This window comes from Taudactylus pleione, unplaced genomic scaffold (genome assembly GCF_031769625.1).
Source record: "Taudactylus pleione unplaced genomic scaffold, aTauple2 ptg000172l, whole genome shotgun sequence".
Classification (NCBI taxonomy): domain Eukaryota; kingdom Metazoa; phylum Chordata; class Amphibia; order Anura; family Myobatrachidae; genus Taudactylus; species Taudactylus pleione.
The window spans coordinates 2,107,922-2,127,168 of record NW_028284574.1 but is presented as its reverse complement, the minus strand read 5'-3'; the positions used below and the strand labels follow the sequence as shown (position 1 = coordinate 2,127,168).

General features: G+C 44.9%; 1 protein-coding gene across 2 annotated transcripts in view; it reads right to left on the bottom strand.

Moving 5' to 3' along the window:
- The window catches only part of PPM1J (protein phosphatase, Mg2+/Mn2+ dependent 1J), a 116,059-nt gene that overhangs the window by 49,531 nt on the left and 47,281 nt on the right, over nucleotides 1-19,247 (bottom strand). For both annotated transcript variants that reach the window (XM_088475409.1, XM_088475408.1), the window contains exons 2-3: nucleotides 7,501-7,651; nucleotides 1,480-1,794 (exon numbers count right to left, since the gene is read on the bottom strand). In XM_088475409.1, coding sequence (XP_088331535.1) covers nucleotides 1,480-1,794; nucleotides 7,501-7,651 — 466 coding nt within the window. The remainder of the gene's footprint in view (nucleotides 1-1,479; nucleotides 1,795-7,500; nucleotides 7,652-19,247) is intronic.

Here is a 19,247-nt window from a genome sequence, read left to right as displayed (position 1 = left end):
TAAATACTATTAAACTTAGTCAATTTACCACTTAGACTTAACTCAGCAGCAGATGTTCGTTTTATGTGAAATCAATTTTTTTTAAATATTTGCCCATACGCGAAGCTGCATGCATCTATGTACCACACCGTCCCCTATACTCAGGGCCACAGAGACATATGGCGGGCCCAGGTGCTAGAGGAGGCGTGGTCAAATACGTAGAAGTGACCACACCAACTCGTTAAAACTATTACTTAAAATGCCATGCTTTTGCGGTGATGTGCTCATAAAAGCGTGTAATTCCACCTCATCCATGGATAACCTAGGCCCCTTCTACGTCTTCCAGATGAGCCTGGGCCCATGTAATCAGTACCCTCCCCTCCCCCAACTCTGCTCCCCTGCCTATATTAGCTGTCACCATCATCAGGCACACTTGCACAAGCCTGCAAAAAAATGCCCCTGTAAACACACGTAATTACACTTCCAACCGACTCTGCATAAACCGCATCTGCGTTTACACCACCTTAATATATATAGAATATGGCTGGTTACAACCCTGATACGCATACTTAGTTACAAGTGGAGTGTGACGGAAATAATTATGAGGGAGATTTACTAAGCCTTGGACTACCAACCAATCAACTCTTTTTTTCAAACACAACCTATAAAATGACAGTTATAAGCTGATTGGCTGGTACTGTATCTCTCTCCAAGCTTTGATACACCTCCCCCAATAGCTGGGTACACACAGGAGCGATGTCAGGCCGATTTGCCATTTTGTTACACACGCTAGCGATGTCGTCAGGTTTGACATGCTGCACGTCAAACCTGACTATATTGCATGTGACCTAATGTACATTAATGAAGGTCGGAACGAATGATTGATCCGTCGTTCATTAATCGATGTAGTATGTACCGGCAATCATGGGTGTCCCTGGACATCGCCACGAATGCCGGTCGTTTCGGTGTGTACCCAGCTTATGTCTGCATTGCCCGTACTTGTGTCCACTTCTTTCTGGAGTTTACGCTGTGGGAAAGAATGAAAGACACACTGCAACTAAGGGGTCAATCCAATTAGGTGCGAAGGATGCGATGTGCTGTTGCAACGGCGTTTAAACGCCGGCAATGGCACTGCATTTCGCACCCTTAGATACACGACCCGAGCCTAGATTCGCATAAATTTGCACACGCGAGATCATCGCACCAATAGGATTGACCCGTTTGTGTACGTTCAAGAATCATTGACTGAAAATAATTGTTTACTAAAAACAAAACATTTTTTTTCTCTGTATTAATAAACCCACATGATAAAAAACAACATACCAAGGATTAGATTGTTATATATTTGACCAAACTTATAAAGAAAAATAAGGTGCGGGTGTTCTTGCTATCCAAAATAACATACACTTATTCTTTAATGTGGACAAATAAATATTTAATTTAGTTACAAGAATGAAATGCACCAGGGAAGACTACACACAGTTGCCTTTTTCTACTTACCATTTGTTTGAAAGCATTTTCCAGTGCCCCAATAACAAGACTCTCAGGAAACACTTGTTTCTCAAGGTGGAAGCGAATTGTGGTCTCCAGAGGGGGCTCAGGTTTCTCATGAGTTGGAGTGCATGAAGTATTTTCAGTCTTGGCGTTATACAGACACAGAGGAGCAGCGACTGTAGGCTGCTGCAGGATATGTACAAGGTCTCTTAGCTGATCGCAAATATGAAGGTGAAGGAGCCTTGATGAAGTTAATGCACATCCATATCCGGCATGACCATCAAACAGTCCCCAGTAATAGAAACACATTCTATCATTGACCTAAAGAGTAAGAACCAAAGTGTAAATAATTAACTGCATATGCACTCATCTGCTTTCACTGCATATACAATGCTATCCAGAATTCCCTACACAAAGATTTGTATAGAGAACTTAAAGTGTACTGTATGTTTTCTTTCCAGATTTGTTAATTGTCAGAGTTGCCATCGTGCTTTATGAATTTGGCCACAGATGAATTTATCTATTTGCACTAAATGATCATAATATGGTAAATTTGGGGAAATTATGTGTATAAGCAAATTGGATAACTCCAGCAATTGCAGTCAAACACATACACATACAGTGCCTTGCAAAAGTATTCACCTCCTCCCCCCCTTTGCATTTTTCATGATTTGTTGCCTCACAACCTGGAATTAAAATGGATTTTTTTAAGGTGTGCATCATTTCATTCACAGAAAATGCCTACAACTGTGAAGTTGTGTTTTTTTTTAATATTGTGAATCAAACAACATTTAGGACAACAGAAAACTTCAGCGTGCATAACTATTCACCCCCCTAAAGTCAGTACTTTGTTGAGCCACCTTTTATGGCAATTACAGCTGCAAGTCGCTTTGGATAAGTCTCTATGAGCTTGCCACATCTTGCCCCTGGGATTTTTGCCCATTCCTCAAGGCAAAACTGCTCCAGCTCCTTCATGTTGGATGGTTGCCGCTTGTGAACAGCAATCTTCAAGTATGACCACATATTCTCAATTGGATTGAGATCTGGGCTTTGACTAGGCCATTCCAACACATTTAAATGTTTACCCTTAAACCACTCGAGTGTTGCTTTAGCAGTATGCTTCGGGTCATTGTCCTGCTGGAAGGTGAACCTCCGTCCCAGTCTCAAATCACAGGCAGACTGAAACAATTTTTCCTCATGAATATCCCTGTATTTAGCACCATCCATCTTTCCCTCGACTCAAATCAGTTTCCCAGTCCCTGCTGCTGAAAAACACAGCATGATGCTGCCACCACCATTTTTCTCTGTGGGGATGGTGTTCTTGGGATGATGGGATGTGTTGGGTTTGCGCCAGACGTAGCGTTTTCCTTGGTGGCATAAAAGCTCAATTTAAAGGTGCCCATACATCTGCGACGGATCGTCGCGATGCAGGGATGCGATCGGAAACTTCTGATCGCCCACCATCGATGTTCTGCGATCCGTCATCGGATCGCAGATATTTGTCATGTTAAATGTCAGCGATTTGACGATCGCGATCATTTTTTGATCGCGATCGTCAAATCGGGAAAATCCAATATGTTGGATTTCTGCGATGCCGGGTTGCAGCATCGCGGGATCGCGGCAATCCATCGCAGATGGATGGGGCCCATTAGTCTCATCTGACCAGAGCACCTTCCTCCATAAATTTGGGGAGTCGCCCACATGCCTTTTGGCAAACAAATCGTGTCTTCTAATTTTGATCACTAAGTAATGGCTTTTTTCTGGCCACTCTTCCATAAAGCCCAGCTCTATGGAGTGTATGGCTTATTTTGGTCACATGCACAGATACAACAGTCTCTGCTGTGGAACTCTGCAGCTCCATCAGGGTTACCTTTGGTCTCTGTGCTGCCTCTCTGATTAATGCCCTCCTTGCCCGGTCTGTGAGTTTTGGTGAGCAGCCCTCTCTCGGCAGGTTTGTTGTGGTACCATGTTCTTTCCATTTGATGATGATGAATTTGATGGTGCTCCAGGAAATCATCAAAGATTTGGATATTTTTTTTTTTATAACCCAACCCAGAATTGTACTTCTCAACAACTTTGGCCCTCATTCAGAGCCGCACGCTATTTGCGGTCGTTCGTTTAAAATCAAGGGGTGGCTATTTAAATGATCCGTACGCACATTGCAGTGTGTTCACACCTCTAAGTCTGAACGAACGAGCAAAACATACGCTCGTTTATTTGTTAAAAACGCCCCCTGGCCGCACGCATCCTACGTCATGTCCGCTATTTATTAGATTAATCGAGTACATCGACCAGCGTATGAACTGCTCGCTATTCTTGTGGTTGGTGTTTGCTACCACAAATTTGCGTGCAGTTCTGGCTATAAAATAACCCAGTGACGTGGTCAATGACGCTGCTGTTTTAAATATACACACCCATAAAACGCCCGTTTTGACCTTTAAGCACGCCTGCGTTCGGATCTCCACTCCCCATTTTCAAGCACCTTCCCCTGTTACCACCCACATACGCCTCATTCTGTCACTCAAAATAGCAGGCACTCGCTATATAGCGTACAAAGGATTTTCGGCCGCACTGACTGGTTCGCGCATGCGTACTAAAAAGCGTACGCATGCGCAGATGTGCAAACCTCGCTCGGAACGAGCGTACTGTTGTTAACGAGCGGCTCTGAATGAGGGCCTTTGTCCCTAACTTGTTTGGAGAGCTCCTTGGTCTTCATGGTGTGATGCCTCTTGCTTAGTGGTGTTGCAGCCTCTGGAGCCTTTCAGAAAAGGTGTGTTTATACTGACAGATCATGTGACACTAAAGGAAAATACAAATGGAACGATTTTGTAACAAACGATTATCTGTCAGATTTTCCCTTGAAAAGTGAATGATTTTTTGAAGTGTAATGAACGATTTTTACAACGATGAACGAAAAAAATGTTCCTTCCCTTAATGAAAATCGTTATGTTGGTCAGTCTGAAATGAACTCCAAACTGCAAACGGGAGCGTGCTTCAACGATTTTCGTTCATTGTTATAACTCAGGGACTGAACGATTCTTTGAACGATAACGATGTCGTTGTAGTTAAATCGTTAAAAAAATCGTTGTATGTACGCACCTTTAGATTCACACAGGTGGACTTTATTTCACCAATTATGTGACTTCTGAATGTAATTGGTTGCACCAGAACTTTTGAGGGGCTTCATAGCAAAAGGGATGATTACATAATATGCACATACCAATTTTCAGAATTTTATTTATAAAGATTCTTTTTTATATATATTTTTCTCATTTCACCAAATTACACTATTTTGTGCAGATCCATCACATAAACTTCAGATTAAAAAAAATAAATTACAGGTTGTAAAAAGGTAAAAAGCCAAGAGGGGTGAATACTTTTCCAAGAGACTGTATGTACTTATATTACTGACATCAAATGTCTGTTTTCATAAAATGATCAATTAAATCTCCTTTTTTTCTTTATTGTTCTCATTGATCATGGAAGCATACTCTTATTTCAGGACAATTTCGTAAAACTCATCCAAACTATCCAATAAAATCAATCACATGCATGAGTAACTTCAGACTGACCAGGTCCACAAATACATTAAGGGATTAAGTATAATATAAGTATAAAATAAACACATATCGGCAGTGGCTGAACTAGAGTGTTGGGCCCAGGTGCAAGAATATGCTTTGGGACCCCCTATGCAGTGCCCCAGTAGTGGTCCCCCTATGCAGTGCCCCCAGTAATAATCCCCCCTAGGCAGTGCCCCCAGTAGTAGTCTCCCTATGCAGTGCCCCCAGTAGTAGTCTCCCTATGCATTGCCCCCAGTAGTAGTCCCCTCTATGCATTGCCCCAAGTAGTAGTCCCCTCTATGCATTGTCCATAGTAGTAATCCCCCTATGCAGTGCTCATAGTGGTAATCCCCCCTAGGCAGTGCCCCCAGTAGTAATCCCCCCTAGGCAGTGAACCCAGTAGTAATCCCCCCTAGGCAGTGCCCCCAGTAGTAATCCCCCCTAGGCAGTGCCCCCTGCAGTAGTCCCCTCTATGCATTGCCCCAGTAGTAATCCTCCTTTGCAGCGCCCCCAGTAGTACCCCCCCCTCCCCATTCAGTGCCCCCAGTAGCAGGCCACCATCCCCATACAGTGCCCCCAGTAGTGGCCCCCCCTATACAGTGCCCCCATCCCCATACAGTGCCCCCAGTAGCGCCCCCCCCTAAACTTCCCCCAGTAGCGCCCCCCCCAATACAGTGCCCCCAGTAGCGCCACCCCCCTATGCTGTTCCAGTCTCCGTGCCCCCTTACACACACACACACACAAAAGTGCAACTTACCTGATCTCCACTCTTGTACGCTCCTCCGGGCCCGCTCTCGTTCTGCACTATGGGATGGGAGAGACGTCATAATGACGTCTCTCCCATCACCCGCTGCGGTGGGATCCGGAAGGCAGAGCTCATGAATGAGCTCCTGTCGGCTCCCTCCGTGAACGACGCAGCAGCCAATGAGAGTCTGTCTGACTCTCATTGGCTGCTATAACAAACACACAGCTGCCGCCGGCTGTGCGTTTGTAAACTGTGTAGTGTAGACCGCTACTCACTGCGGTCTGCTCTACACTTGGGGCCCGGGGGACACCAGCGGCTATGGGCCCCTGCACCACAGCGGGCCCTGGTACAATGCATCAGCTGCACCGCCACTAGTTCTGCCCCTGCATACCGGTATTAGTCATAGCATTATTATTGCTCTATGTTATACTCGGCTGTTTGTGTAGTTCTTCTAACTAACCTCAGCTCAACAGCTCCCTGATCAGCTGGACATCAGTATTGCATGCTTCAGCTATAGGGCAAATACTGCATGGCAGGCAGACAAGCTGTATTTGCTACATTCAGGACAATTTTCTTTTGACCTTCTATTAATTTAAAAGATGAAACAATTAAATTAAAAGGATATTTTTTACTTCTTAGAAGCCTGGTTTGTTCCCAAAATGGAAGCACATATGCTTATAAAACATAACACAAATTGGGGCGTTGTAGAGTTGAATGTATGCTGTTTGCGGTGCAAATCTTCCGTGCACATATTGCAGAGCTAAGTGCACGCAAAGTTATATGCGCCTCGATTACAACTGCACTTACAACCCAGTTACGACTTTTTGGTTGTAACAGGTGTTCTTACTTAGGCATAGTTCAGTGAGGGTGTGCTGCCGAAACTGTGGGTTATGCAGAGTTGGACATAAGATAAAGCACTCCTGTTTTGGGGTATGGAGTATAGTATTGGGTAGGTGCAAGTGTGCAGCGGGTGACATAGTGCAGAGCAAGAGCTGGTCCAGAGGAGCGGACATCGGTGGTAGTCGACAGGAGCGGGGATCAGGTAAGTTGCATTTTTGTGTGTGTGTGTGTGTGTAAGGGGGCATGGAGACTGGAACATGCCCAGTGCTTTCCAAGCCGCTGGGGGCGAGCGTGACAAGAACGGGGGGCTTATCACAAGCCCATGCCCCCAGACCGTGAGACCACGCCCCTTTTCCTTGCACACACTGGTCCCGATTCAGAGGCGCTCACTATTTCAAGCGCTCCCTGAATCAGGGCAGATTTTTTTTTTTAAAGTCCGCCTCTAGGCCACTCGCATAGCTGTGTGTGACCATCGGGCTTGCGACGAGACCCTTGTGGTAGTGTCTCATCCACCGCAAGCCCCAGTGAATTTCCTGCCAGGCGTTCCTTCGGGAACGCCTCCATTTGTGCAGCCACTCCCCCGACCCGTCTACAAAATGGGGCGAGCTGTCGATCAACATCGACAGCCGCCCCGTTTTGCTGCGAGCCCCGAGCGAGTAAAGTTTTCACTCGCTCTGGGACTCGCGTGTGCGCACTGCCCGACCATTGACACGCTTGCGAGCGGGTCTGAATCAGGCCCAATGTCCCGATCACAACCTCCACAATGTTGAGCTGTATGGTAATGTGAGCACTAAACATGTTTCCTACTGACCATTTAAGATATAGTAAAAACAAAGACTATAAATTGTGGTAAAAATTGATGTCAACACAAATAGCACTCACCTTGTCACTTGTTTGCAAATCAGAGTTTAAACTTTCCTCAGTGTGTAATTCACTACATTTGTGATTCAGTCTGTTATCCCTTTCTTCAACAACCACAAAATCACAACTTGCTTGGTCTTCATTGTGCTGACTTTTTCCAGCATTAATCACTCTGCAGTAAAGAATAAATTAATAAATGAATACAGAAGAACATCGATCAACAAATCACAGGCAGATTTGGCACCACTGCTTTCAGTACAAGTGTGTGGAAGTACAAGAGTGCATTTCTGTAAGGATGAGGCCTATTTATAAAGGACCACATATTTGCCACCATAACTTACATCTGTTAATGCTGCTATTCGCAGCAATAACAGCTTAATTAACATAGCAGATTATTATTTAAGACATGTCTGGAGGAGCATCTGATAGGAGGCTGTCCTGGCGATGACTACCTCAATTAAAAGTTCCTTCACTGTTTAGCGGTAAAGACGGTATTTGTTCTGCTCATGTGCACAGTCCAGGCTGCCTAAAAGTCACAGTGGCTGCTAAAGTCATCTGAAAGTGGTGTAAGCTATCTGAGGTCAAGCTTTGAAAAGCTTGTTTTTTGCAGCTTGACAAATTGGTGAAGACTGCAGTCCCCACTGAGAATTATGGGGATTGCTATTTAGATGGATATAGGAGATATAGGCCCTGATAAAAGGTGCCTTATGCTGGGCATACACTGTTCAATTATCAGTCTGATCTGCCGATAATCAGACCGATAATTGAACAGTGTATTGCTGCAACCGAGCAGTATAGTCTGTCAGTCATGTTGAAATCGTCCAGCATATCCAAAAGATCCAATAATTGGTCTGGCGCATTTGGCATTGCATTGCGGGATGGTTAAAGAGAGGAGGGGGCCAGTGTGCGGACTTTGTGCTGACCCCCTCCTCTCTGCAGTGCTGTAGACTCTGGCATTGCGCCAGAGTCTACAGCACATGAGCAGATCTCTGGTAACATGGCGAATGGAGACTTTTCTACTGCGCTTGCGCAAATCTCCGAGATCTCTGAGAAAAAGCAAACTTTATCAGAGGTTCGTGCTGCGCTCCAGTGCCAACGCAGGTCTCCAGGGAGGCAAGTATTAAGCATAGGCGCAGTGTGTGGTGTGTCTCACTCCCAGCCTACTTCACTGAGCTGGTGCGGGATCTCGCAAGCCTCGCAAGATCCCGCGTGAAGCCTTGGAGTCGGCAGCCCCGCAGCAGGGACAGCGATGTCCCTGCTGTGGTGATAGGGCAACGCCAGCTGAAGTTGTCGATATCCATAGCTGCAGCTGGAGGAACGTTCAGGCGGACTAACCGTTCATACATTGCCCAGGCCACTGGAATTAGAGGAGGATCTTTCTAGGACGCTTGAGGAGGAGGACTGGGAGGTTATTTTCCATACGTGTTTTAAGATGTCCTGATGTATTAGTCACTCGGAAATGTTTATTAAGTTGATTCACTGAATATATTTTACCCCTGAAAAACAGCACAAAATATGTCCCACTATCTCCAAACAATGTTGTAGGAATTGTGATTGTGTGGGAAGTATTTTCCATGTTTTTTGGTCATGTCCTCTTCTGCAATCAGTGTGGTCTGAAGTTTTTGTTACGATTGGCAAAGTCACAGGTGTGAATATCCAGGCAGATCCTTTAATTGCCTTGTTTCATTTTTACCCTGGTTACATGACATTGGGAGATAGATATATTATGGGTCATATCCTAATTGCACAGCTTTGGAGATCCACTTGTGCCTAGCTTGACTGTTATTGAGCATATGGTCCAAAAGCACTGTGATTTTGAGACGGCAGATAGTAAATATTCCACTTCTGCTTCGTCTCCACATATAAAGTGGTTCAGGTGGAATGAGTATAGGGAAGAGCAGGGACGCTCCTCCATGCAGTTCCAGGAATACTGATATAGACCTTACTCTTCTTCAATCCCTTTCTCCTGATGCTTAATCTATTGTATTCTAGTGTAAACTCAGTTATATGCTCTGTTAGTTTGTATTACTGTATTTGAGATGTATTTCATTGTAGGACTTTGTCATATATTTGTACACCCATTTCCCCTTTTGTGTTTCTCCCCCCTCTTTTTTATTTCTGTACCCTTTTATATTCTTTGGAAATGCAAAGAAAAATTTATGGGGAAAAAAAAAAAATGACAAGTCACTGTTTTCCATAAATCAGTACACCATGTCCTGAAACACTGGCATGGGTATGTAATAGCGGAAGACGGGATACCTCCTGTCAAAATACTGACAGCAATTGTGGATAGGAGGTCGGCGCTACACTTGGTGTAATACGTAAAACTGACACAGTAGATGAAAGTGTAAAAAAATATTATTTTATTAATTAATAAGATAGGGGGTCACAATGCCCCTTGCGTGTGTAACTTATTGCAGAGTGGTGAATCTCAGTGGGAGAACTGGATTCGGGGCAGGGTATATGCAAGATGGCGATGAATCTCAGTATAGGAACTGGAATTCGGGGCAGGATATATATAGGATGGTGGGGGTATGTATCAACTGGGATACAGGGCAGTCAGTGATACTACCTAGGGTAGTGTACCATGGAAGGTGTAGCTGTGAGTCAATTCGAAGTCCTAAACGCGGGGTATCCAAGTCTGTGTCTGGCGGGGCGGCGTCCCGTATCCCCCAGGTGCACAAAACTTACCCTCGACGTGCTTGTCTCTTCACCTCCGGGGTTAGTGAAATCCTCTTCTCCCGTCTGTGGTCCTCCGGTCCTTGGCTCCGCTGTGTAGAGCAGCGCGTGTCAGGACGCGCTGTTGGACGAGCTGTGTCCCCACCGGCGGTCTGCGAGACTTCCGGGTGTATGCACTCTCGCGAGATTGTGCAACTCCTGGGCTCAGCAGGCACTGCACGGCGGCTCGACTCGTCACCGCGAGGAGACTAAGGAGTGGGACTCCGCTGTGATGATGAGTCTCTGATAGAATCGGAGTGATCGGTGTGTAGTTCCCAACGCGTATCGGCTTGTGCCTTCCTCAGGGGTTAATGATTGACCTCTTAGTTGTGGTTTATATAGTCTGTTGCGGCCGCCATCTTTGTTATGGTATAATTAGTCATGTATGGGCAGCGGCCATCTTATTTGTGGGCATATAGATATGTATGGCATCAACGTTAGTTATCCCATACTCTCCGTACGTAGGTGAGTGGTCAAAACTATACTGTGCCTAAAACTCTATGCACGTGTATATATACATCTAATTGCATGTATAAATACATGTCACCATATACGTATTCGTGGTACCAGACTCTATATGTACCCTGTTTATACGTACATGTAAATATTGATGGTACCAATCTATTGGTGTGGTAATTTACACCATGTTGGTATACAATCTCCGTGTTCAATATAAAAATAAAGGATCGGGGGAAAGGGGAAGGGGGGAAAAAGGTATATTTTGATGGTGGTTTATTGTGTTATAACGGACTTCACTTCATTATCTGCATTGAGGCCATATGGTGTCAGGGTTTTAAGTGTGTATATCCACTTTAGCTCTTCTCTATTGAGTGTACCCTCAAAGTTTCCTCCTCTCCAATTCTTTTCTATGTGGACAATACCCATATATCTCATTCCTTTAGGATCCTGTCCATGTACTTCTTTGAAATGTAGGGACAGGCAGTGTGTTTCTAGTCCTTTCTTTATGTTGCAGCGGTGTTCTGATATACGTGTTTTCAGGAATCTTTTAGTCCGTCCAACATATTGGAGGCCGCAGGGACATTGAATCAAGTAAATGACCCCAGTACTGTTACAGCTGATATGCTGCCGTACTTTGTATGTTGTATTTGTGACGTTAGACTTAAAATGATCAATTCTCTTCGTTGTGCTGTGTCCCTCTCTACAGTTCTTACATGCACCGCAAAAATAAAATCCTTCCATGATGTTCGTATTATCTAGAGTAGTTTGTCTTGCAGGTTTAGTCCTAATGTGATTCCTAACTAATTTTTGTTTTAGATCTGGGGCTTTTCTAAAAATTAGTTGTGGTCTGTCTGGTAGAAGATCCGAAAGGATATCATCTTCTTTCAGAATATGCCAGTGTTTAGTTAAAATTTTCCTAAGATGTTGGGTGTCTCTGCTGAACCTGGTGATAAATGCAATTTTAAATTGGTTGCTCTCGTTATTTTTATACAAGAGTAATTTGGTTCTCTCCGTGTTTGCCAGTTTCTGGTATGCTTCCTCTACTAATTCCACATCATACTGTTTATGAAGGAATTGTTTCTTCAAGTCATCGCTTTGTGTTTTGAAATCATCTATCTTAGTGCAATTGCGTCTTAATCTAGTGAACTAGCTAATAGGGATGCTTCTAAGCCAGTTTTGATGGTGTCCGCTACTGGACAAGATGTAGCTGTTCACATCCACAGGTTTGGTGTATGTCCTCGTGTGGAGTTGGTGGTTCTCTATGTATATAGTTATGTCTAGAAAGTTGACGCTAGACTGGCTGTAATTGGTTGTGAATAACAAATTACGATTGTTTTGGTTAATATGTCCTAGAAATTGTGTCAGTGATTCCTCATCTCCCTTCCAGATAAAGAAGACATCATCTATGTATCGCCGCCATAGGACCAGATTCGCGCCGAAATTATGCCCTGACCAGATGTTGTGGTCTTCCCAGAAACTCATGAAGAGGTTGGCATAACTCGGCGCAAATCTGGTTCCCATGGCGGTCCCGGTTCTCTGGCGGTAGTATTTCCCCCCAAACCAAAAATAATTGTGTTGGAGAATGTAATCAATTGCATTGATAATGAAATTGGTTTGTTCTATTGCTAGGGTGCAATCTTGTGCGAGGTAGTGTTTTGTCGCTTCTGTTCCTTGTTTATGGTCTATGACTGTGTACAGCGACGTGACGTCGCTTGTACACAGCCACAGACCATCCCTCCATTGCACCTCTTGTAAGGTATTAAGTATATCTGTAGTGTCTTGAATGTATGATTTCTGTTTGTTAACATGCGGTTGCAGATATGTGTCAATGTATCTTGAAAGATTAGCAGATATTGAGTTAATCCCCGATATGATCGGTCTTCCCGGTGGGTTATCTATATTTTTATGCACTTTGGGCAGGTAATAAAATACTGGTATTACCGGGTGTGTTACATTGAGATAATCGTACTCTCTTTTGGTCAGAATCCCTGTGTCGTTACCTCCCTTCAGTAAGTCTCTCAGAATTTTATGGAATTGTGTTGTGGGGTCCTTAGCTAATACCTCATATGTGGAGCCATCACTCAGTATTCTCTGAGATTCCTGGTTATAGTCTGAGATGTTGAGTATGACTATACTGCCACCTTTGTCGGCAGGTTTTATTACAAGATCTTGGTTGTCGCTAAGTGCCTGTAATGCATCTTTTTCTGCTTTTGTGAGGTTCATGGTTCTACCCTTATGGTGACTTTGTATATGATCTATGTCTTTCGTGACTTAGGATTCAAAACTGCTTATGAGATGACCCTTCGAGTGTTGAGGATAGAACTTAGATTTAGGTCTGAGGTCTGTGTGTTTGTATTTGTCTTGGTCTTGTGTTTTCTGTATACTGACAGCAACATCCCGATGGTTGGTATACTGACAGGAGTTGGGTTAAGTATACTAACCCTTCCCCCTAACTCCAACCCTCCCAACTCCAACCCTCCCTAACACTAAAGGGGGGTATCCACTAGACGATAAAGGTGAACGATTACGATAAAATCGTTCGATAATCATTCGAACATCGTTTGAAAATTTGGTCTTTTAGACATCTATCATCGTGCAAACATGCTGGTCAACCTGACGATATCGTCAAGCTCAGCATGTTTCCTGATGAAGGATTACCCTGCACTGAACGACTGCTCGTTCAGTGCAGGCACATCACACGACTGACAAACGACTGCACGATTACGATGTCGTAATCGTGCAGTCGTTTTCAGATCTTGTAGTGGATGCCCCCCATAACCCTTCCCAACCCGCACATTACACATTAAGTCTCTCCCCTTTGTGCCTAAACCTAACCCTCCCCCCTTAGTGCCTAACCCCCCCAGATGTCCATTGCCCTAACCCCCCCCTTCCTAGGGGTGCCTAAACCTAACCCCCCAAAACCTAACCCCACTATGCTGCCTAAACCTAACACTCCCCCCCAAAAAAAACCTAACCCCACTATTCTGCCTAAACCTAACACTCCCAACCCCCCCCCGGCTTACCTCTTTCGCGATGGCGTCTGTCTGTATTCCAGCATCGGGATTAAGATAGGTGTCGGTATTTCAACACCTATCTTAAATTTTGTGTCAGGCTTGCACAGTCAGGATTTAGACCCACGTCATCCTGTCCGCCGGTCTAACTACATCCCCAAACACTCTGTGCTTCTGTGAATATGGCAATTTTATGATTTGCTTACAATTACCTCAATTACAATAATCTGACTTCTCTGTACACTTTAAAACTGGTGCACAAGGACAAGAAGGAGATTAACCCCTTCATGAATGGAAGTTATTTTCACTTTGGTGAAAGGATATTTTTTACTTTTCTTATTATTTTGGCTTTGCTGACAATAACTTAAGTATAACTAAGCGCTGTTTTTTTTCCCAGAAGATACAGCATTTTTATTTGGCAGCATATCAGATTAAATAGATTTATTTTATGGGCATTAGATAGGGTAAATTGGCAATATCACAAAGAATTCTTATTATAGTTACTTTTATGCAATTAATTCAGGGGTTCCCAAACTTGGTCCTCAAGGCACCCTAACAGTCCAGTTGCTTGTACACAGATGGTATAATCAGTTATGGATATCCTGAAAACCTGGACTATTAGGGTGCCTAGAGGACAGAGTTTGAGAACCACTAAATTAGTGCCACCCCAGAAAATTACTCTAACATGTAGTAGCCTAGTCTGAGTGTTGGCATAGCAGAGTTACATGGAACTAAATCTGAAAATCCATGCTACATTTCACAGGAAAAGTACATTTGAAGACATCCATGTACTGTAATAAAAAGCCTTGCACACCAAAACCGTAATATAAAAATGTCTCCTTACCGTCATTAGTAAATTAAGCTGTTAATGAGGCAAAGTCAAGAATATATACAGAAGAAAAATGTAAATGTTAATTGGATGAGGGTGGAGGTATAGTAGAGGAGGTAAAGTGGTAGGAAGTTGGACTTTGATATGTACCATAGTTGATATTTTTGCACTGTGCTCCCAGGTGCACTTCTTGTTTGCAGAAGCATCCCTGCTGTGAGTGGAGAATAGGAGCACAAGTTGATGTACCTTGGTAGACTGCCTAGCATACAACAGTGCCAAAGCAAGACATGAGGCTCTCTGGGGGTCATTTAATTGTTTTTTTCACCTTGCTTATTAATGGGCACCTGACAGCGTAATTCAATTGTTTTTGGGTGCACATTAATTAACGCGCTCATCGTATGTAAAGTGGCTAAACTCGCTAAAAAGACATGGATTGGGTGCCGGACTTTTCACACATTTGGGCTTGCCACTTCAGGATGCTGCAAGCAGAAATGTGTGCACCCACGGCATTCACACCCGAACCCAGCAACAATTGAATTGCTCTGTCGGGCGCCCACTAGTAACAGCGCCCTGGGAAAACATTTGAATCGCCCCTATATATTTGTGTGATGGGGTAAAGAAAACCATTAGCCAGTAGATCGGACAGGGGGAAGGAAAAATAAAGGAAATTATAAAAGAGAATATATTACAGTATATGAATAATACAAATTGTATAAGATACTACTACATTATTACACCAATGTAATCAAGATGCTCTAGAATAAAGGGGGTCATTCAGACCCACTCGCGAGCGGCAGTCCGCTCACAAGTGAGTCGATGGTCCCCACTGCGCATGCGCACGACGGAGGGAGCTCCGTCGTGCGCATGCGCGAGACCCGGCGAACGAAGGACTTTCCATCGCTCGGGGTCTCGCACCAAAGGGGGCGTGCTGTCGATGTTGATTGACAGCACGCCCCCTTTGGTGGGCGTTCCGGGGGCGTGCCTGCCAGACGGAGGCGTTCCTATGGGAACGCCTACCGTCTGAAGCCGGCCCCACTGACATCACTAGTGATAGAGCCAAAATCACTCCTGGCCTTGCGGTTGAGAAACCCGACCACAGGGTTTCTCTCGCAAGTCCGATGGTCGCGATGGTCAAGACCATCGCGACCATCTTGTTGGACGCTCGTATATGCTGTGGGTGGTGACCCACAGCTATACAAGCGTCCAGGAGGACGCTCCATTTTAATGGAGGTGGGCCCTGATTCAGAGCGAGCGCTCTGGTCAGAGCGTCCGGCTCTGAATCAGGGCCAAAATTCGGAAATTGAGAAAGTTATCAGACTTCCGGGAAGCTTGTCTGGTGTCTTTGAAGCACTAGGATACCAAAGTAGTTCTGGCCGCTCCCGGCAGAAACTATTTCTCCTATTTCGGCTGCTGCAAACAGTCTGGTGTTTTATTATGGTAATTTTTTTTTAACAGGTGTCCTACTGAAGCTAAAGAGGACTACTTCAGGACAACGGAACCACTGCAGGTACCAGCTGGCCCTGGTGTTAGGGCAAGCTAGCACTTTCGGTTCTACAAATGTCAGCTGGCTGTGACAGGCCATGCTGAGACCTATAGTTTGCCAAAGACAAATTATATTTTTGCACAAATTATTTCATTAGCCCCGTACCTGCCACCCTGGGGTAAGGAGAAGAGCCCTGGTGTAATTGGCACCAGGACTAGCTATACCCAAGAGTGGACCTACACGCATTTCTGTGGGCCTGACTCCCCTAGGAAAGCCAAACCTGGTGCCAACCAGCCAGTGGCTGTCTAGAATAATGGTGGTGGGGCCCCCACGCTGCAGTGATCCACTCTATGGTTCCAGCAACCCAGACTGGCAATGCCCAGTGCTGGGGACACCAAATTCAGGGGGGACCCCCCCCATCACGTTTGATTGGACAGACCATTCTCTGCCATTCTTTTAAGTGTATGGGAGCAAATAGATTATCGTTTGTTCCAGACACTAGCTGATTATTGTTCTAACCAGCCAACTAGTTCGCTAGTTCTCCTAGAAATAACCTGCACTTTATTTAATCTCGATCCGACAAGATACAGCTGAACAATAACACAAACAAAATTTATTGACATCATTAATGCAAGAGTTCGGTGTGGCACCATGCACGTAGATGGAAAGGGGTGGGAAGAGAGGTGCTTTGGGCCCACATTCACTTAAATAGGATAGGCTACACAGCAGTCTGTGCACAGGGCGCAAAGTGACATTGGTGTGAGAGGTGGGTACAGGAACTGTTGCCTGTATACCGCTGCAGGTCTTGTGGGCCACTCCCGTGACAGGGCCCATATGCAAAGCAATACAACTTGAACACCTCAAATGTTGGCAAAAGCTATTTCATCATGGGTGAAGCGGCAGGCAACAGCTAGTCTATGATATAATTATATACAGTATAACTATGCAAATACAGAAATATAGGAAAGAAAAACTACTGTAAATTCACACCCACAGAAAACCAGAATCCACACTAAATATATAGGGAAAATAACATCAAGCCACCACAATACATATATAAGAAAAGCATGATCCATAGTAATATTGAAAGAGCCAGATCCACATAAATATAAGTTATTTTGAAAAAGCCAGATCCACATAAAATACATTTAAAAAGCCTGATCCACAGGGGCAAGGCTCCGGTGGTACCACTGCTAATTACCTTTACAGCTCTGCCTACACCAGGTGATCCTGCCTCATCATCATTATAGTGCCCCCTGGGAGGTTGTGATCAGCTGCCCAGTATACTTTGTGTAGTCTGGAGCACCCTACCTGTCTGCCTGTCACGGCCTTCTCTCCCCTGCATGCTGCCGCCTCATCCACGCTTTCTCTACTCCTGCTCTTGTCGCTCAGAGGGCGAGCGCTGTTTTTTTTAGTTGCGGCCTCCTGGCCGCTCGTATAGCTGTGGGTGACCACCCACAGCTATTGCGAGCGGCCAGGATGATGGTCACGATGGTCAAGACCATCGGGCTTGCGACGAGACCCTTGTGGTAGGGTCTCGTGGCCGCAAGCCCCAGAGAGCTTCTGGCTCTAATAGAGCCGGAAGCTCTCTCACTGACATCACTGGTGAACGCCTCAGTTTGTGAAGCCACCCCCCGGCCACGCCTACAAAACGGGGCGAGCTGTCGATCAAATTCGAGATCCCCGCTTGCAGCTCCAGGCTGCAAGCAGGGATCTCGCGATACTTGCAAGATCCCGCGCATGCTCAGTGGAGCCGGCCGGGACAGAGACACAGCGCGTCAGCACTAGGCTGATGCGCTGTGGTCTCTTGCGGGTAGCGCAGGAGGGGGGATTTATCGCTCCCCTTCTCCGGCCGATTATGTTCTTACATCTCATCGGTAGTGCTTCCTGCTTCGCCTCGGTAAAGAGGCGAAGCGGGAAGCGTTATAGCGGCACGTTAAGTGCCACTATCATACATCTACCGCAATGGCTTCTATTATGCAACAAACAGGCATCTCAGTTTGCTGGAGCCATAAAAGACACTAAGGGCCATATTCAATTAGTTTTGTGTACGCAATAAAGTTTCACCTGCCGGACTTTTCGCCTACATTGCGTATTTTAGCCGCGGAAACTTATCGTGTGCGTACCCACGATTCTCCCTAATCAATTCCAAAAGACGCGAAAACGGCGACACACGATGTCAGAATCGGGGAAATCAGCCTGAATCCCCCAAAAAGATGCAGAAACATCAGTGCCTGATTAGCCCTAATACTACTGTTTGGGGTACTTAAGTTCGCACAATTGCCACTTATTCGTGTCTTTGCACAAGTGGTGAAGAATAGCATAAAGCAGTATGTTTTGGAAAAAATAAGTAGTCCTGTCAAATTTGGGGTACCTGAAAATGGATGCTAGCATATTTTAATGTCTCTACAGTGCATGCACCCTCATAAAAGCACCTGCAATCCCAAAAACACTTCACCCCCTTCTTAGTGCACCCCCAGAACCTTATTTCGCTAGTTTGCGAATTTGTACCCCCACTTTGTGCTTTTTTGCCCCAAAATTCAAATTACTTTTTTGGGTGTTAAGTTTTTTTTAGGACTTTTTTGACGCAGTTGTCCACAGAGGGGCTGTTCCAAGGGTTATCTGTGGTTTCCCCACCTGTGCACCCCAAAACAAAAATTTTGCACTTATTTTCTCCTGCTATTCAGAGGCGATTCTTTTTCGCCTATTACATTGCAGTGACTTTCCGCGTACGCGAAAAGCGGATGGAATTGAATATGGAGAAGTTTTCGCCTGGCGAAAAGTCGCAATCGGTGATACTTTTACACGGATCTCGGTTTTTCACTTCTAATTGAATATGGGCCTAAATCGCAGTTGGTCTCTACTGACCTACAAGATATATCAAATGAAACCAGGCTTGGTGAGCAGGAACAGGCTATATTTGACTTATAGCAACAGGTGACCTCCCAACAGAAAGCTAACTACAAGCTACTTAACAAAGTAGACGACTTAGAGAATCATTCCCACCAAAATAATTTAAGAATAGTCTGTCTACCTGAAATGTAAAATTTTTTGAACAGCTTCCTACACACGGATCTATATTCTGGGCATTGCTGACGACATCCCAAATATTACCATTCCTCTCGTCCTCATACTGTGATATTTCGCTGACTTTATTTCGCCCATAAAGTCAGGCCGGGTAGAATGGAAGAATCACGCCTACTGACCTGTCAGGTCTATCAGTCTGAAGTCCAACAAGCATGTAAGGAAATTACCACTATTTGCTCTA